The sequence below is a fragment of the Apteryx rowi genome, unplaced genomic scaffold, assembly GCF_003343035.1.
Source record: "Apteryx rowi isolate R43461 unplaced genomic scaffold, aptRow1 scaffold_113, whole genome shotgun sequence".
Lineage (NCBI taxonomy): Eukaryota > Metazoa > Chordata > Aves > Apterygiformes > Apterygidae > Apteryx > Apteryx rowi.
Genome location: NW_020447342.1, coordinates 81,562 through 101,631, shown reverse-complemented (window position 1 = coordinate 101,631; position 20,070 = coordinate 81,562). Strand labels below are relative to the sequence as shown.

The following is a 20,070-nucleotide window of genomic DNA, read 5'->3' as shown; positions in this document are numbered from 1 at the left end:
GGATTTTGCGTCAGGTGGAAGTACCACCACGGGGCTGAGCGGGTATTGGTGGAAAAGCGTGATGGAGACGAGCCCATCACAACTTTTGCACCTGAGTCCGCTCTCATGCTTTGCTTTCCCCCTCTCGGAGGCCCGACATCCTGACAGCGGAGAGGAAGCTCCTGGGAACAGCCCCAGCAGAACATTTCGCTTGAGCGTGCGCTTTGCCGGCATGGCTGCATCACTTAGAGCGGCACAGGCTTTCACAACGTGACTTGGTTGCCTGCTTCCCTCTCCGGGGATAGGTTGTTGGCTTTTGCTTAACCCCGAGCACGGTGAAGGAGGCTCAAACCAGCAAATGCGGCCCCTTAAGTAGAAATATTGATATAACTTGCATTAAGCTTTAAGTTCTAAGTTCATCAGCCTCCTTGTAGTTATGAGGAGCAGCGTAGCCTGACCTGGCCCAGGTGAGGGGGAAGTGCAGCTGAGGACTCATGGCTGCAAGTCACTGGTGGTATTCTGGCTAATGTGAAACCTATGACAAGGGTGTGATTTCCCTAAAGTAATGAGAACAAGCAGTTGTCCTTGAGGTTTCTGAATGAAAACACCCAAAATCTTTCCAGAAAAGTGTACCTGAACTTAGTGTTAGAGAAGTAGATGGTTCCTGATTGTCATCTGCTTGGACTTAGAGCCACCCTGACCAGAGGTGCTATGCACACAAGAGAGTCCTGGGATGTGTCCTCCCACTTGTGCTCAGCTCCTGCTCCAGACTGGGTTAGGTSCTCTAGCATAGCTGTTAAGGGAGCACTAGGGAGGTGCCACATCCAGATTGAGGTCTAGCAGAGCGGCAAGAAAGCTTTTTAGCTCTGGAGAAGGCCAGGGATGCACTGTGACCTCTCTTCTCTGTCCTCCCTACATGCACTCCAACGTGTTGCCCATCTCCCTGGTAGGGTCCTGCTGCCTCCAGCTGTGCCACCCCACCAGTGACCCAAGATTTAGGGCACTGCTGACTTAACCTTATGTCAAGCTACTTGTGACTCACTGGAGGTGTCCACTCAAGCTTGGGTTAGACAGCTCTTGATCCCTATATCGGGGGTGGGGGGGTGGGGTGTGCCTTGCAGTCTGCTTTTGGCTGGAACCAGTATGTCAGCTGGATTTCTAGGTGACCTGCCCTGACACTGACATAAGGCAGGTCAAGTCTCTGGTGCCCCCGTCCTCTTTAGGGCATGAAGCTGTGGGCTGGTGTGCATCTGTAAAGAGTTAGAGGGAATGAGAAAGAGGAAGGGGAGAGCCCCTGACAGCCTATGCAGAAATGGTATTGGGGAAACACCAGTTCTCTGGCTTGGTGGGACATCCAGGGAGTTTTCCTCAGGAGTCAAAGCAACTGACTGGACATGTGCCAGTTACCAGCAAAATTGGAGGTGAAATGTGTTAATGGTATCTCATTATCTGCTGATTACTCTGCCATTAAAATGTAAGACCACCTGTAGTTTTGGTACCGGCAGGCTGTTTCTCAGGGTCATTAGGGCAGTGGTGGTAACCACACTGCCCTAGAAATGACACGTACCTGTCTGCAAAGGTGTTGGGTGTAAGGGCAACGTCCTTGTGAAATGTTTTATTAACATTTACTCCATCCCCTTGAAAACAATACTGCTCTTTGTGCCTGCGTATTCAGGGAAGGTTTGTTGTTCGTTTGTTTGTCTGTATCTTCACCTTTTACAGGAACTTTTGTGCATTTTCCTACCTCTCTGAATTACAGTATGCCTTTCTTCTTGCTGGGTCCTTTAGAGCTTCAGTCCTGAAAGAAATCTGTAAACTCAGTGCCTGAAAGTGATGAATTGCCATTTTAACGAATGAGTGCACAATATTTCTTCAGAGGGCTTTTTCATCATCACTCCATATTATAGTTAAACATAATACGCCCCATCAATCTGTTTTGGGAAACAGACTGGAAAAAGAAAAGCTTTGAAAACAGTTAATCTAAAACAAAGGATGCTGGGATCCTTTGGGTCATATCCCAGTTACTAAGTAATGTGTCCTAGTGGTGCTTTCTTTTTGCTAAACATTGTAGTATATTGAAAAATTTAAAGCCAGAATCCAGGGATTAACAGTAGAATGCTTGTGGTTATAACTGGTTAATAATTTATGATGCATTGTTCATGATAAGAGGCCAATTAATTTCAACAACTGTCTTTCCCCATGTATTTAGTTTAGTAGAGCAAGCAAGCTGTCTGCTGTCAGTCCTTGGCTTTTTAGTTGAAAATCTGATTCTTATTTTTCACTGTTGGTAAGTGGAGATTGAATTTGTGTTCTTTTAATAGCTGTAGCCAGTGCAGTGTTTATCCCCAGGCAAGCTCTGCTTACAGTCTTAAATTGAGTTTAAGAGTGTGTCAGTAATGTAAGTGGGCAAAAGCTCAAAAGACTGACTATTAAAAATGTGCTTAGTATTTCTGTGTGCATTATTGTAGGTGCGTGGGCCACTTCATGGTGAGTAAAGGCACAGTCTTTGCCTCAAAAAGGTATAAATGAGCATGACAAGATAGGACACCAGGAYAGATAAGAGTGAGTGAGAAAGCCATATAGGGAGTAAGGGCTGCCTGGGTGAGATATTGCATGCCACATGCTCAGACTTCTGTAGCAGGAAAAAAATAGAGAGAATATTGTTGTGGACTGAGTTAGAGCGCAATCCTGGGCTGAGATCTGGAAGACCCAGCTGTGATGTTGAGAGGTGAGGTGAGAGGCCCTGGAGGAAGCTAAAGCCCCAGGGCACCTGTATAGCAAGTCATACACTTTGTCCTGAAAAATTTATCATCTGCATAGATGAGACAAAGAGAAGGTGGACAGAAGCAGAAGTGATGTGACTTGCTTCGTCACGTGGCCAGGATGGGGACAGGGTTCCCATCTCTGGAGGCCACATCCATTTGCTCAGTCTTTGGACAGCGGCTGATCTTCCCCTCTGAGCCCCCCTTCCCCATATCCTTGAAACCTCCTCCCCTTGAACTTTTTATTTTTATTTTTAAGTTCCCTTCACTCTGTTGCTCCTTTTCTAGATGTTCAGAGTGCCACCACTGGAAATGTTCTGTGTTTCTCCCACTTTTTTTTGCATTATGTGTTTTCTGGATGTTTTCAGTGATTTTATTTACCTTAGTCAATGCATCATTTGGGTCATTTTGAAATAGTTTCTCAGAAGAAAAATGAGAGTTTCTCTGATCCTGTTTGGCATTCGTCTTCCAGCAGAGTCATTGTCTGCACCTGAAATGATTCATGCTGTCTGACAAATGCAGTAATATTTAGGTATTTGAAGACTACAGGCTGCATCCCATAGTGATCTTATAAACACTGCTGGAAAAGCAAGCTGTTGGGGCTAGCACTGTCTGTTTAAAATGAACCGAATCTGGGAGTTGTTTTTGACGTATTAAAGAAGAAACCTATTGAGAAGGAAAAATAAATATGCCTGTGTTGTGCTGAAGCTGGTGGAAGGAAGGCAGGAGGTCATGGGTTTCACCTGGGCAGATGTGGCAGGGAGACGGCGCACTGCCGCAGCGCTGAGCGCTCAGGAATACCTCGAGCTGGGACGGGGGTTCAGCCAGAGGCACCGCGGCGGGGTGCGACACAGCCTCAAGTCTGCGGTACGGCAGCAAAATCAGAGACTCGAGTTCTGCCATCCTTAGGCTGCCCCTCCAGCCCTTGCCCTAGCCCGTGGGCTTTCCTGTAATGAGCAGCGCGCTGAGCACCACCTGTACGTTTGAGAGTGGAGACAGCAGTGTGCGTGGCAGTCCTTACCTGAACCTGACTTTTTCCCGTTATGCTTCTGGGTAAATCAGCGACAAGTAAGTGAAATTCTTGGAGCTGCACAGCCCAGCCCTCACTTTAGCCTCTGAGACATCACTGTAGCTGTAATTTTTGCTGCTTTTTAAACCTCTTTATGATGTAAGAGCTGCGTAAAAGGATCCTACTGCAAAGGGAAATCGGGTTCTAGCACCTTTATCTACTGCGTGCTCTCAGTGAAATGAGGTGAGAGAAAGGGACTGCCAGTCCCAGCGTATAATGCAATGGTGAACAAGCCGTGCCACTGCTCCTGCGCTATCTCACAGCCACCTTGCACGTTGTTTAACAGCTCCCCTTTTATGGCCTTAGGGAAGAGATACACCCTCACTTTTCCCTCTCTGAAGCTAGAGGGAAACGTGCACAAGCTCCAAGAGATTCACGGGGACTTGGGAGTGCAAGTAGGTACTGCGGGAACATACAGAAGCTCTTGGGACRCGTGGCCAGGCTAGTGACTGAGTCACACCTCCAGGTGTGGAGGTGCCTGCAGGAACACCCAGTTGCACCCTCTTATAGGATCTCGATCTCTTTGAGGCGTTTGAGGACTTTGTGAGTTTTGCTAGGCCTCAGCTTGTTTTCTTCTACTTGCCGTGTTGTAAATCCTCTAAAGGAAGACTCATTTACTTTCTGCTTGATGGCCTGTGTGGTCTGTCGGCAGTGCTGCTCATAGCTAAGCAGTACAGCTGTGCTTTCAGTATCTAGTTGCAAAAGCCATGGGGATTTGCAGAGGAAAACATGAAAGTGTGATGCCAAACACCCTTCTAGCTGGGCTGTGTATGGTGGTCCGGAGCAGCACTGACACCCTGTATACAACAGTTGCATAAAACCTGATACTATCCCCTTGGGCTCATGCCTTCTGGCAGGGTTTATTTGGGAGCTGAACTGAGCTGGCTGGTGGYGACTTGTTCCTTAAGATTCCTTTCCGTCGCGGCTCTGCTCGTGCACCGTCTGTCACGTACACGATCAGACTTGTGTGAAGCGAAGGAGTGCTGACCTCCCARCCTGTCCCAGGTGGCTCTTCTGTCTTTTTGTTTACTTGCAGATAGAAAGTAGCCCTGCTGGTCATTCCTCCTTGCTGGCTGCCATCTACCTCCAGTCGATTTCTTGCCACGGTGAAGTTTCCTCCCGTTTTTCCCTCCGGACTAGTGATTGCATTGGTCATCTGTAAAATGCTGGCGAATCAAAGTCTTTGCTTCTTGGAGGGACTTCGTTAACTTGAAAATTGCACCGAGGTTAATGAGTGCATTTCTTCAAATGCATTCACTTATTTGGGCAGCTAAGTATGGTTGATTTGCCTAAATTTAGAAACCTGTTAAAAAAAAAAAAATTGCCTAGAAACTTTGGAGTGGTATAACTGAAAGAAGAGGGAAGTTGCATGGTCCTTCTCTAGAAAAGGTACATTTTACAGGGGGAATGTATTCTTGTTTTTTTTGTTGTTGTTGTTGTTGTTGTTGTTTTAATGAAGGCAGAGACTACGTGGAAGCTGAAGGATGAGTTCTGCAGCATCTCCCTTACAGCAAGGACTGTGTTCTGAGCTTGGATGCTCAGCTTTTACATCTAACCCAAAGCCCTGCCTGGTATCCCTCTTGTTTTCCTTTGTGTATTAATTTTCCCTTGTTCTTTCTGGCTCTATGTCAAATCCATACCCATCTGCCCCCATATATCTTCTCTATCTTTCACTTTGTGGTCTTTACCTTTTCCTTTGCCCAGAGGACTTCTYATTTGTTTCAGCTCCTATAAAGAGTGAAGAGTATAGATAGTGTTTATTCAGCATTAGGAATATTTTTAAGGTCTGTCGTTCAGCAGTGTGTGCCAGGACTGTCCTGTAGGATCCAGAGATGCAGCACAGTCTTATGAAGGCAGATACTTACCAAAGCTCAGGTCTCTGGTGTATCTTTCAGATCTCTGACATGCCGCAGAAATTTCTGAAGAGCTCCATGGGATTTACTTGGTTTGTGAGTCCATGCCAGTAAGCCAGACTGGCGGTAGCGCTTTGCTGAAGTGCTGCCTGATCTGCAGCCTGGGTTAGACATAGAGAGCTTCTGGAGAACGCTGTCTGGGATAAGCCACTGCAGAGCAATCTTTAAGATTAACCTTTCTAACCCCAGTTCTTTACTATCAGAAATTTATAGGCAATGTGTTTCCAATAAATTCCTCCAGCAGGCTGTTCTGCATTTGGCAGTCAGGCAGGCATCTTAGATCAGCACACATGCACACTTAGCCCCAGAGCTGAGGTTAGAGTTATCTGCTGGCTAAAGCCTGGCCAGATGTTTGAGTGCATCTGGAAGCCTCTCCCGTCTGTGCAGACAGGACATGCAAAGGACTTAGACATGCAAAGGCTACTTCTTCCTGTCTGTGCAGACAGATAGAAATTGCTTGTGTCCATCACAGCTGTAAGGACCGCCGCACCAGCAGTGCAGTGCTGAAGGTGATGTAGGTCTTGGTGGTGGTGGAAACTGACTTGGATCTACAGAACAAGCAGGGTCAGTTCTGCCTCGTCTACTCTTCTGTGCTGGAAGATTGCCTAGGGCTTGGCACAGTCCTGCATTTTGGTGTTTGTGAGGAAGCTGTGAGGCACATACGGCAGCAAAACAAACATATGAAGTCTCGCTCTAGCTTCCTGGTAACTGTGCTTTTTGAGGGCTTTTAAAAGCTGATCTTAAGAAAGAGGTCAGTGATTTTTTTTCTCCTGTCTGTTTAAAAGAGAATGTCCTGAAACCGTAGGCTGTTTGGCTGGCAGAGTTTCTTCCTTTATTTCCCAAGGTACTGCATGTGCTTCTCATTCCTCAGAAAAATGAGAATTTGACTGTATATCTGTCTGCCATGTGCCACATGCTTGTAAGACAGCGTTCCTACCTGGTCCAGCAGGTCTGCCTGCTAGTTATATTTTCTGTTACTAGTTCATTTAATGTCTTGTTCAGAGCGGGAAGTTCTCCAGAGGTGCTGTGGCACCCTCTCAGTAAGTGTCAAGGCAGTTTCCTCGATGAAAGGCGCCTTGTTGTGCTGAAGTGAGAGGTGTCAAGGTGAAGGTGATTGCAAGCCTGCTGTCCTGCTCTGCTTCAGCAAACTGATGCCAGCTTTTGACTCATTACAAGGTGGAAGCTGGATAAGTGCCTYGCCTGCAGCTTGGCCCACTTGGGCTGTGCCCTGTTGCTGGTGTTGGCAGATAGCTGGTGCTGAGCAGGGGCAGCATGGCTGTTGAGAAGACCCAGTGTTGCCTTTCAGGAGGAGAAAGCCAGGGTCATGCCTCTTACATTTTTAGTTAACGAAAACTGAATTTTGACCTCAAAGCCTGAGAAAATGATGCTCCAAGAATACCCTTTGTCTGCATGAGCAAAGCCTCTTTAGGAAAAGTCAGTGCTGGCAAGTTGCTGAGCCAGGTGACCTGCTTGCCTAGCACCGTGTTTCCCTCGATCCTTGTGCTCCTGTGGTTGGGCGGGAATGTCGGTATTTACTCTGCTGTGTCTCCCTCTCCCCCAGCAAAGCGAGCTGAACTCCTTCCTGTGGACTATCAAGAGAGATCCCCCGTCTTACTTTTTCGGCACTATCCATGTCCCGTACACCCGCGTCTGGGATTTCATCCCTGAGAACTCCAAGAAGGCCTTCCAGCAGAGCCATATCGTGTACTTCGAGCTGGACCTGACCGACCCCTACACCATCTCCGCACTCACCAGCTGCCAGCTCCTGCCCCAAGGGGAGAACCTCCAGGACGTGCTGCCCCGCGACATCTACCGCCGGCTCAAGCGGCACCTGGAGTACGTCAAGCTCATGATGCCGTCGTGGATGACCCCGGACCAGCGGGGCAAAGGTCTGTATGCAGACTACCTCTTCAACGCCATCGCTGGCAACTGGGAGCGGAAGAGGCCGGTGTGGGTGATGCTGATGGTGAACTCTCTGACTGAGGTGGACATCAAGTCCCGAGGCGTGCCTGTCCTGGACCTGTACTTGGCCCAGGAAGCGGAGCGGCTCAGGAAGCAAACAGGTGCTGTGGAGAAAGTGGAGGAACAATGCCACCCCCTGAATGGGCTGAACTTCTCCCAGGTAAGACAGACATCTGCAGGATGGCACAGGGTGCCGGACTGGCTGCTGGCTGCTTGAGTGTGTGTCCTGACAGGAGGAGCACAGGGTTGGAGCATGGGATAAGTGCTTTCGATGTGTGGCGCCGAGAGGCTGTGGTGGCTGAGCTCACGTTTGCTCTCCGTTGCCCATGCCCCTCCCTGTACCCTTTGGAGGGTCTGCTAGCCATGGAGCAGTATGGGCTGTGTCCTAAATCCTGTTTAGACTTCACCTGGGGAGACCCTTCTACTCTTCCCTGGCTAGTGTTGGGCAGGCTCCACCCTGGGTGACACTGGACCTTTGGATATCTGCTCTCTGACCCTGCCTGGGTGGACCTGCTGGGCACATTCATAGCAGGACCCCAGGACAGGCTGGGATTTGGTGTCTAATCTCACTTCTGTAATAGCTACTTAAGAAGAAAGGTCTAATAGCTTGAGGGAAGGAGGGGCAGTGTGGTGGAAATTGAGAAATATTGCTTATGGGAAGAGTAGTTCAGTGGACTTCTCAGTGCTCTGGGAAATAGGGGCCCATCCTCTGTATTTGGAAGAACTTTTTTTTTTTTCTTTGAGGCTTACTGAATAAGGGTCAGCAGGTCCATCCTTCAGGGATTTCCACAAGTTAACACAGGCTTTTGTGAAAATGTTTGGGGGGTTTTGTAAACTATTTTAGCACAGTTGTTCAGTTAGTGTCACACTGGGCCAGCAGAAGGACCTCTGTGTTGTCCTTGTGTTGGATGGGCCAGTCACGGGTTCTCCCTTCTGAACTAAATATCCCAGGGAGCAGCATCTCTTGCTGCCTCCCTCTGCCCAGTGGGACCACAAGCAGGCATCAGGTTGCTTTCTGCAGTGGGGTACCTTTGCTGCAGGGAGATGCTAGTTTGGGGAGAGGAAGCAGCACATGGCTGGGGATCAAAGTGCTGAGGTCTGGTATTGCAGCATGCCCTTGCAGCCCAGAGTGGGAAGGCTGGTGACCTTTGATCACAGGGCTGGGAAGGTTTGGCTGATGCCTGACCCTTTCCCCATGTACTGGAGCCTGCCTTGTCACTGACGCGGAGATGTCCCTCCTGTGCTGGAGAGGTGAAGGAACAGTAGGGGAGGTGCAGCCCAGCGATGACAGGGACAGCATGTGCTGGAGGTACCTCTACCCCTGCCAGCTTTAACTGGGGGATGTGATGAAGAGAATAGCACAGCGGCAGAAAGCGAATCACTTGTGCAATCCTTGATCACAAATGAGGCACCTGCTGTCCTCGGTCCCACTTGTTCAGAGCTGGGCAGGCTCGTTCTCATCTCTTGTCTTCTGCTGAATCTTGTGTTGAATGCCTTGTGCTCTCCCATGCTGGTCTCGGCCACAGCCACACGAGGAGCAGGCTGGGAAGCCTCATCTCCTCCACCTCTTATTTGGTCAAGGCTTTATTAACACCATTACCCTGTGTTTTAGCAGGACTGAAAAGGGGACTATGTGCTTTCTCCGCTGCCTTACAAGATGGTGGTCAAGAGGCTGAAAAATATGAGCTGCAAATCACAGCCCACTTAAGCCTATGCAACTGCTGCCACTCACTTCAGGCCTTTAACCAGCTGTCTTCAAAGACAGCAGCTGTTTGTGCTGTTTTTTTTGTTTTCTGCATAAAATAAATCTCACATGAGCAGGGAAGCTGCACGGGCTGGGAACACTGGTGTGTTGTCCAGGGTTGTCCAGCCTTATGACATTTATTGTGAGTCTTGGGAGCCCTCATGGACAGAGCCCAGCTGAGGGGGTCCAGGTAACCAGGACTAGAGGAGAAACTTAGCCCTTGTCTGGAAAATCACAGTCTATTTCTAACCTGGCTGTTGAACAAGGCCTGAAGGCATGGCCCAAGCAGTTGTCCAGGTGGGGAAGTTGGGTTTTAAGCCAATTTCTTGGTTGTTCTAGAAACTGACTTGTGAACTCTTACAGTTGGCAATTCTGTAAATCTTTGACTTAAGGACTTTCTTCTCACTGTTTGTTCAGGCAGTTGAGTTAATTATGTGTTTAATAGAAATCAAACAAAGACTTTGAAACAGGCTGTCTGAAAATCATTTCCTTTCATATTGTGTTGCTGTCTGGGAACCCCCACTATCAGACTGCTTCCGTGTCTGCCTATCAAGTGAGCAAACACACAGGGAACACTTATAAAACTCTCTTGGGGAAAATGAGGACACAAAACCATAAAGGATGGTCTAATCCTTTGCAAGCAGTGCTTATTGCCGTAGCAGAGTAACAGATAACTTGCTCAGCAGATGAGCAAGTTTAGTGCTCTCAGTTTGTTTCTGCACAAGGTGTGCTATGTCTTACGCTTAGGACCTGCTCTTACAGCTGTTTGTACTACCTGGTGACAAAGAGTCCCAGGCTACTTACAAGCAATGCATTGTTATTAGCTAGGTCCTTTTCTCAATGCATACGGCCAGACAAGACCTTGCTGGTGGTGAGGATATGTTATTGCAGGAGAATGTCTGGAGCAGTTTGTCTTTGATCACCTCCCTGGGGTTGCACAACCTTCAGTATCTTCAAAGAGCAAAAAAACCCAAGGTAGAAACTTCCTTCATGTCCCTATGTGGTAAAAAAAAAAAAAAAAAAAAAAAGTTATTTTTTTTTTTCTTTTTTTAATTTTTTTTTTTTTTTTTTTTTTGGCTGTATTTGTTCTAATTTCCTCTTTATCTTTTGTTTTATAACCCTGTCTTATTTTACCTGCCAAATATCTCTGTTCTTGCTCAACTCAGGCTGGCTGCCCACATAGTCAGGCCATAAAAGTATCATTTCTATATGATGCATAATGATTTTATCCATGCAGTATTTTTCTGCCTCCTAAATCCCTCTCTCTTGTTCCAAGAGCTATGTAACTTCTGGGAGTATGGAAAGATTAGTCTGTCTCCACTCTTGGACCGTGGTGTCTGTTTTCCTGTTTCATGCTGCTTCTATGCTAGCTTGTCTTACAGACTTTCTTCTCCCATCTCACCTCCTTTCATGCGTAGTGCCTCTCTTGTTGCAATACTCTAAGGAGGCAGATTTCATTTGTAGTGGTGCTGAGGCCTCTAGTACTTTAGCCTGCATTAGTACTCCAGCCTAAAGCCTTTCATAGCTTTGCTGTTGGTTTCAGCTGTAGCAAACCTCTGTCCTGAAAATCAGTTTGGTATTGGCTCAGAAAATGAGCCTGGTCTTGCATCTACCCTGTTCGTGAGACCAGGGCTTAAGCATGTAAATATTGCCCAGCCATCACCACTTTCCAGCCAAGACCCTGGCCGGTCTGGCTTCTCCAAGCCTGGGACATTTGGTGAAAGATCCTGTCTGTTAGTCATTCTTGATCTGAGAATTTGTTTCCTCACAGTGCTTCCTTGTGTCCAGACCTTTCCAAAGAGCTGGGTTCCTACCTGAGCATCAGGATAGGTGGCCAGGTCTTCAAAAGTGCTCGACTTGTTGGCTGGCAATGGAAAGCAGGGAGCCACTAAGGACTGACTATTTCTGAAATCTTGGCTCCAGCTCTGAGACTGAGCATTTGAAAGTCATCTCTCTGGCATTTTTTTTTGGCACCACTTTCTCATTTAGTTGGTTGCAGATAGAAAATAGAGCAGAAGTTTCTAGGAGGGATCACTTTGCGTTAATTAGGACATGTTTCTCTCACTCTCTGCTCAAAGTGGTAACCTGTTGCAAGCAACAAAGTGTTGAGGAATTCTTACCTTTCTCAAAAGGGTTTCAGTACCTTTCAAATTCTGGACCCCAAATATGCTTTTGTTAGAGGTGCAGACTTCTGCGTAGCAAATATAAGTCTCCTGACATGACAATAGGATTGATTTTCTTGCTTGCTTTATGTATCTGCCCAGGTACAAGGGCCACCCTTGATAGCCATGGGTATAAAACTATCATTTGGAAGCACTCCATATCTGTAGGGAAAGTAGGAAGTACCCGAGAAGCCAAGACACCACTGCCTTTCTATGTGTGGAGGGGAGAGTTGTTTGCTTTTGTATCTTTTCCTTATAAAGAAGTTAGAGAAGCAGCAGTGATGGCCTGGAACTGAGCCTTAGCTTTGCTTTTTTTTTTTTTTTCTTTAAGAAAAGGCCAAAAGATAAGATATGAAATTGGAGAGAACTGTGCTAGTCTCCTGATTTCAAAAAAAAAAAAAAAGGGGGGGGGATTTTTTTCCCCCTATATTTAGTTGATAAATTATAATGTCTGTCTCTAATTTCCAGCGTAATGAGGTCAAATCATGCAATGTTACCATTCACAAGACTCTGGTTCAGGATCACTTTTGGCAACAGCAGTTACAGAGCAGCTCAGAAAAAGGAAGAGCAAGGAAGGGTACGTGGTGGGAGCTCTGGAAGAAGTAGCTTATATCGACGTTTGAAGCTAGCAGCAGTGGGTTAATAAAAGAGTCTCTCAGGAGCTGAGAGAGGACCGCTCACTGCTGAACTAGAGAACAGGTTAGACAGGACACTTTGCAGTAAGGTGATTGTATCTTCTACCCTGAGGGTGTAACTTAAAGATGCTTGTACTTCAGTAACAACCCTCCCTCCCCAGGTGATGGGAACATCAGGCTTTTCTGCACATGAACTGCAACTGAAACAACTGAATTTGCCCTATTTGCATGGTTTGGCTCTTGCAGTCTGTGACCCAGATTTGTTTGTTTTGTTTTCAGTTTGTATATAGACAAACCTGCAGCCTCTGTGTCTGGATGTCAGGGATGGGGAAGAGATTGGCTGTTGGCCACCAAAATAGCTAAGGGTTTGCATTTGTATTGTCATACTCAGAGTTTAACTGAGATGCTATTAACTACGTGGTGTCGCAAGGTTCTTTCTTCTGTGGCAGTAAAAGGGGAATTCTCTTGCTGATCCGCTGTCTCTGCATGCAGAAGGATAGAGACTTTGTTTAAAAAAGCCTGGRCTCTGTGCTAGGGCTTTGAAATCCCAAACTGCAGATTGCACTGTGACACAGGTTTGCACTGGTCACATGCGCTGTGAGAAGCTCCTTGTATTTGCGCTCTGCACTAATATTCACTAGCTGGATTTTCCCATTAAAAAAAAATACTGTTTGCTCAGCATGTTGCACAGTGGAAACAGAACTCATGAGACAGTAAATGTAGCTGTCTCTGTTTGTCCTCTCAGCTCCCAAAGACAGCCCTTTGCCTCTGGCTGGCTCCCAGTGTCATAACATGAGCATGCCAAGATATTTTCCTCTTTTCACAGTCAGCAAGGGCTGGGCGATGAGTTGTGCGTGCTGCTCTGGGAGCGCTCGTGTCTGGGCTTACCCTGGTCTCCTCTGACAAGGCAGCATGAGGCTGGTGGGCCAGGTGGCAGACGCACTCTCTGACGTCCGGGATCCTCTGGTTTGGGGTGAGAGCACTGCTGCTCCAGAGGAGTATAGCCCTGACGGAGCGGGCTGAGATGGGTCCTGGGCACCTGAGGTGGGTCCAGAGACCACACAAAAGCTCTGGGCTGGAACTTTGTCTTATCAGGCAACTAAACCAACAGTGACGAGTGTGGAGCAGGGAGCAGGGATAATTTCTTGTTTGGGGGGAAGGGCAGTCGGATGCCCCTGTGCTAAGCTTAGGGCAGGAGTTTTTCAGGTCTTGGTGCAGAGCCCTACAGCGACGAGTCGCGGTGTCCCTGATGCCGCCGTTCAGTCTGATGCTTCACACTGTGGGCCYGCTACTTGTAGTGGAGCAGTAAATGCAAATTGTGGGGCAGTGCTTGCTGTGTTTTCCCTCAGAAAGCAAGGCTGCAACCAGTCTGAACACCCCGAAGGCAGACGCTCACAGAGCTGTGGAAGACAGCTTGCTTTCTCATCTAAAAACTGGAAGGCGCTGCTGCCACATCCAGTCCAGCAGCTGTGGGACACTTTCATTTCAGCCCGAGGTGGGTTGTTGGTCCATGGGGATCCAGCTTGGTTCCTGCATCGCAGCAATGGGATCCCACTCTCCCCTGTGGCAGCAGTTCCAAAGGTGTTTTTTTGTTTTTTGTTTTTTTAACAAACCTAGTCACATTCAGAACAAGAATACAGCCTAACTTTAGCTCTCAGCCCTTTGATTTTGTTAGGTTTTGCATTCTGCCAAAGAACCTCTACTATCAACTTTCTCTTAGTTGTTTAGGTGCATATTAACTGTGATCAATTCACCCTTTAATGTTCTTTTATTGTTAAATGAAACAGATAGAACTCCTTGAGCCTTTCCCATAGGGCACATTTTCTACGTATTAACCATTCGCTCAGCTCTTCATAGGCTTTCTCTAGTCAAGCAGCACCTGTCTTGAATGATGGGTCCTAGGGACAGGGGACAGCATACTGTGGCAGTCATGCCTGTGCTTGGTGCCGTGGTAATGTCACCATTCTCATCTTCCCTAGTTTATTCAATCCAAGTTTTTCAGAGGCTCTTTTGGACATAGTRGCCTTCTGAGAGCTCCTGCTTGAGTGATTCAAAGTCCTTGTCAGTCTCACTGCTTCCTAGGAGAGAGTGTTATCCCTGTTATTATGGTCCAGTGCTCATCTTCCCAGCCAAGATCAACTGCAAGCCAGCAAACAACCTGCCTTTTAACAAGAGATCCAGATTATGCAGCACCTCTGCTCTCTTCTAATTATTTTGCTCCCCTGACCTTTGTTTCATCTACAGACTCCATTAGTGATAATTTTTTTGCCCTCTGGGATGTTGATAAATATGTTAAATACTGTAGGGCAAAGAACTTCCCCTGSAAAGTTCATCAGTAGCTTGCACAATCGTTTCTCATTCGCTGTTACATTTTCAGGTCCATTGGCTACCACTTTTTTTCTCTCTCTCCAATATGTGCCGTGTTGATTTTGTATTTCTCTAAATTCCTGTTGGCATACGCTTGGATTAGTAATGCAAATGCTATTGAGAAGTCTGTTCATTGATGCTATTACATTTACCAAGTGAACTTGAAAGCTCATAAAAAGTTATCATTTTTTTTTGCACTAGGTATGGTTTCCATATATCCTTGCTGATGCACAACTTCTCTCTCATCTAATCTTTATGGAGGCTTTTATTAGCTGTTTCATTAGAAAGGCTGATTGCAAGTAGGAAGGAGAGGAGGAAAGAGAATTTTCAGATGTCTGGTGCTCTATCTGGTCTAATTTGGAGAGGGAGCAGAGGGAACAATTATTCATTATTTTCCAAAACAGAGGAAGGATGATTACTCAATAAACTTATCAGGCAGCAGGCTCAGTAGGTCAATGTACATTCACACAACACAACACTCAGTTCCAGCACACCCGGATGCAGGATGTTCGGAGACCAGAAATGTGAACAGTTTCGAAAGGGTTGAAACAGATTCTTGATGGGTGGTTACAACAGTGACCATCAGAAATGTCCCAAACCACCTGTGGCTCAGGAAGTCCCAAGGCCTTTGACAGCTTGAAGTGAAGGATAGGTTTTGGGGAAGAATCACTCTGTGTGTGCGCTGCCACGAGCTGGAGGTGAGACATGGAGCGAGAACCTCTGTGGGCAGACAGGGGATGGTCATTCTTTAATTTTCCGTTTCTGCTGAAAACCCCAGTCAGATCCAAATGCAGTTCCTGATGAGCCAGAGGGGTCAGGAGCACGGGCTGGCTGTCATTTGGTGTTGTGGCCTTCGCTGTGCACAGCTGCTGCAGCAAATGCTCAGTCGCTAGGTGTGAGCAGGGCAGAAGCTTTCTGCAGGGCATGTCTGCTCTTCTGCATAAATCTTGCCACCCTCCTTGAATCACGCTGGCAAAGTGCACGGTTTCACGCTCTGTCCGTGGCATGTTTGCACGAAACCCAAACGTTCCCATGGCCGCTTTTCCCAGAGGGGTGGCAGAGGCGAGCGGCGGAAGCAAAGGGACTCGACCCCGGGAGATGCCGAGCAGCTGGCACAAGCGGGCGTAGGGTGCAGCGTGCTGGCCCCGCACCCTGCTAGGTGCCTCGTGCTGGACTCACTTAGTGCATTTCAGACACCTGGGCTGTGCTGGGGGCACCTGCAGCCCCTCTCCGCTACGGAGCAGTGCTCTCCTTCCTTGCTGTCACCTGGAGAAGAGAGATGCCCCTGTAGGCGTTAGGATGCCAATTAGAGGCTCAGTTTACTCACTGGGAATGGGAAGTAACCTTGAAAATTGACGAGGAATAGGTCAGTTGATCTAAACTTGTCAATATCCCTCTAGAGCTCTCAGAAATCCCTATTTCTCTCCTTTTCACGAGGCTTAACCATATCTTTTTTGAGCATGCAGAGGTCAAATGTGAACAGACAAGCACTTGGGGAGCAGTTGGCGATGCAATCTGAAACCAGTGGGAGGTTTATGAGGGGATCCATGCAACTTAAATCCAATCCTGTCGATTCAAACCAAATATGTAACAATGTTTAGGTCTGCAAGTTATTGTAATCACAATCCTGTCATATAACTCTGTAAGGGAGATTTAGGTGGCAGGCTTTGTACATTTCTCACAGTCTCTTTATGCTGCTCTAACAAGATTAGCAGGATTGCTAGGTTTGGCCAGAACTTGAATTAATCCTTGACAAAAAATACACTATTTCAGACTTATATGAAGCATCTGGTAAAGGCATTAAGCTAACCTTCCAGTGAAGAACATTTTCTAAATGGCAGCTTTTATGCATTTTTCCGTTAACCTGTTTTGCTTTCTGAGCATGGTTCATTCTGCACGGACTGCATCATCAGTTCACTCCGTACTGTGAGTCTGATTTTCATCATATTTAATCAAACCATCAGTTTCTGTGTAGGTCATATTAGTTCTTTGTGTCATTTACAAGTGTGCCCCCTCTCACCCCTGCAAACAACAGCATATCAAAAAAATGTTTTCACATCTTTACAAACCATCAGGCTGTCAAGGTCACATCAGCTGCGTTTGGGAGCTGTGCATCAAATTTGGCTGATTTCACTGTAAAGAAGTCAATGCTACCAGGTGCTACCTTATTCAGAGAGCAAGCCTCATCCAGCAGATGTTGCTCTCTCATGACAGTAAGAGCCAAGGTGATGGCTTTGCTGGAGATGTCTAGCAGCAAGGTTTTGTCACCTGGAGGAGCTGAGGCCCATGCAAGACCATGTGGGGTAGCTGCAGAGAGAGACCCCACTGAGATGTGGGGCTCAGGGCAAGGGCGTCATGCTGTGCCACAGAAGTGGCCCTTGGCAGCTTGCTGGGATGTTGCATGGTGTAAGCCATCCTGCCTGCCCACAGAGGAGCTACGTTGCATGGCATGTGCAGCTCGGCTGAGCAGGTAGCCCACTCCCAGCCTGGCTTGGATCCATTGCCAGTAACACGTGAGGGAAGGTAGCACAGAATTGCATCATTTTGGCTCCCTGGCTTGGCTTGTGCTGGTCTTCTGGTGGGCACCTCACTGGCGTCTTGAAGAGCTGACTGCAGGGCTGGAGGAAGTGTCTGGGCTTCTTGTGGAGGCAGATTGTATAAATTACAGCAAGAGCTCTGCACCAGCAGGACGGCTGCAGCCCTGCAGTGCTGTGCTAGGGATGTCCCAGGGCAGGGTGTTGGTGAGGTCCCTAGTACTGATATTACAGACCCAGATTGCTCAGCTTCAGCGTAGGCCAAATTTTCAGTGATTTCAGGTGGAAGCTTGATCTTTCCTGGGAGTGCTGGATTAGCAATGTAGAGATTTTCACTGCTGATAAAATTTGAACTTTGGTCTGAACATTGTCCTGAGCATTTACCCTCCTCTCCACATGCAAACCTTTCATCAGACCCAAGTCATACTTTGAATGCTGGCTCCCTGGCACACCTAAAGAAACAAGGTGGAAAATAGGTCTTGTATTTGCTTGGGCTTCTGCTCTGCATGCAGAGAGCTCAGGTGCTCATAATCTCTGGTGTCCTCCTACAGTTCTACCTCTCCAGCTCACATGCAGAAGGGCACATAAGTTATCACAGAAGTCACTGGTAACGCAGGCTAAAGCAGCTTGGCTTTCCACAGCTGCACAGCATCAGCACAAAACTAATTACCCCATGTCTTTCACAAGACATCTTGGGGAAGTGGAGCTCGGGGAGGGCTTGGCACTGTGGTTGCTAATGTGTTTGACCTGGTCTGTCTAAGCAGCAAAGACCTGCCCTTAGCCAGGGCTAGACAGGTAGAGATTTGCTGCCAATGATCTGAGCTTGTTTTGGTGCTCTTACCCTTTTCTGGCTGAAGTCCCCTTTTCTGCTGGGARTTTTCAGCTGTTTGCCCACCTGTATGTATCAGTTAACATGGACTATGTGATAACCTGAGCCTCTGGTTATACAAGAACACCCCTTTACTTCCCTCAGGTAGGCTCAGAAAAATTCCTGCCCACAGAATATCAGGGTATCCCCAAAGACACAAACATGCCTAATTCCTCTGTAGCTTTTTGAGAGACAGACTGAAGTCCTGCCACTGCCGATATATCTGGTAAAAAGGCCACTGAGTATTTCTAGGTCTGAGATATCTTTATCCAAGTAGTTGCAGATATCCTGAGATAAAATATGTGTATATTCTCCTTAGGACCATGGTAGGAACCTGCCAGAGAGGTAGTACCTTTCAGTCTTCCTCTACTCCTCTTTCCAGTAAGTTAAAGACAAAAAGGGATCCTCTGCTTGCTGCCTTACCTGTGCAGCAGGCAGGTCAGGAGCAAAGCACGCTGACTTGCACTCAAGATATCTTGGACTGATGACTTACCTCCTACCAAGAGGTGGTAGCTCCCTTCAGTGCGGTCATACACTGGGAATGTGGCTGAGCTGGGCCACCTGGGACGGGGTGAGCTAACACTGCCTACCTTCCCCTTGCGGCGGGGGGAAACTGCTGTGGTCTTGCATTTGACAACAGGGTTGCTAAGGTGAATAAGCTGCCTCCCCTCCTCCTTGATCCTGCAGAGCACAGGCATGGAAGGAATAGTTGGGAGCTGCTGATTTTGGCGTTGCTGCTGGAAAAAAATGATGCTGTAAAGCCTAACACTGCACTGCTCCTGGGCAGTCACTGCAGTTCAACCAGTGTGCAGTCACTTGTTAGGCTAGGGTAATCTGATCACAACTTTCAGTCCTGTGTGAATTTATAAGGCCTATTTATTAAAATAAATCAGCTATTGTTACAGCTGGAGTCTGGCGGGATGAGCTGCACGGCTGGAATGTTTAAAAATAAAGAAGCTGCATCCATGCTTTCTAGAAAGGATAAAATGGAGAAAGAAAAGAGGATGACACTGCATTTAGTTTTATTTGCTGTGAAGCTGTTGGCAAGCTGGAAGACCTGGAAAGCTCAAGGTTGTAGTTGCTAAACAACAATGACACAGAGGACAGGTGAACTTGTTAGCAGTATCGCACAAGGTTTGGGTGAATGGCTCCTTAAATACCTGCCAGAAAAAAAGGAGGAGAAAAATTGCACTTCCTTTTGGGCATTTCAAGTGAGTTTTTGCAGCACTGGAAGAAACCTTCCCTTGAGGTTCTAAAAGGCATAGGTGAATAATACTGTACCTAAAAAGCTGTCACAGTTGGCTTGGAGCAATGCAGTTTCAGACCTTATCCAGGTTAATAAAAATGAATTGGTCACAGAACAAAAAAGGATGTTTGCTTAGGTATGAGTAATCGTGACTGAACTTAACTGGCTATGTGATAAATCCCAACCAATAATATGTATGATTGGTGCTTTAAAAGGCCCAATTTCCCCAAGCTGAAAATAATTATAGGCCAAATCTAGTGGGAGGAAAAACTTAAGCATAAAAATGTGAATGATAATTGGGAGTTGTTCAAGAATTCTTTATTAGATCCCCAAGAAACCACAGTCCTGCATTTGCAAAGACGCTTTCTTTAGTTAAAAAAGATGTTTTGGTTAACAAAGGAGATGAAAGCAGCAATAAAAACCCCMAAAATATAACGAATGGAAAAATAGAGGAAGCGACGTGGACAAGTAATCTGAAAGGAAATTCAGACAATTGATGAGAAAACTGAAGAGTACCAATGAAAAGCCTTTGGGCAGTGGGTTTGGAACAATAAGAAGGGAATCTTTAAATGTAGCCGGGATTCAAGAAATCCTAGCAGTGGTACAGGCTGCATTCTGAACAGGGTTGCAAAATTGTTGCTTATGAAATAGAAAAGGCAGAAGTAACCAGTAACTATGTCTTGGTGTTTGGAAAGAAGAAGACTTGGTCTAAGGGAATATTTTCTGTTCCAGTAGAAAATTACTTCCAGTAATTAGGAAAAATGTTAAATGTCAGTGCTTTTAAATGTACAAAACTGGTTAACTTACAGTCAAGACTACCTACAGAATA

The 20,070-nt window shown here is 46.9% G+C and overlaps 1 protein-coding gene across 1 annotated transcript in view; it reads left to right on the top strand.

Moving 5' to 3' along the window:
- LOC112972289 (metalloprotease TIKI1-like) overlaps positions 1-20,070 on the top strand; it is a 134,517-nt gene that overhangs the window by 52,098 nt on the left and 62,349 nt on the right. Inside the window, exon 2 of the mRNA XM_026078639.1 lies at positions 7,285-7,845. Coding sequence (XP_025934424.1) covers positions 7,285-7,845 — 561 coding nt within the window. The remainder of the gene's footprint in view (positions 1-7,284; positions 7,846-20,070) is intronic.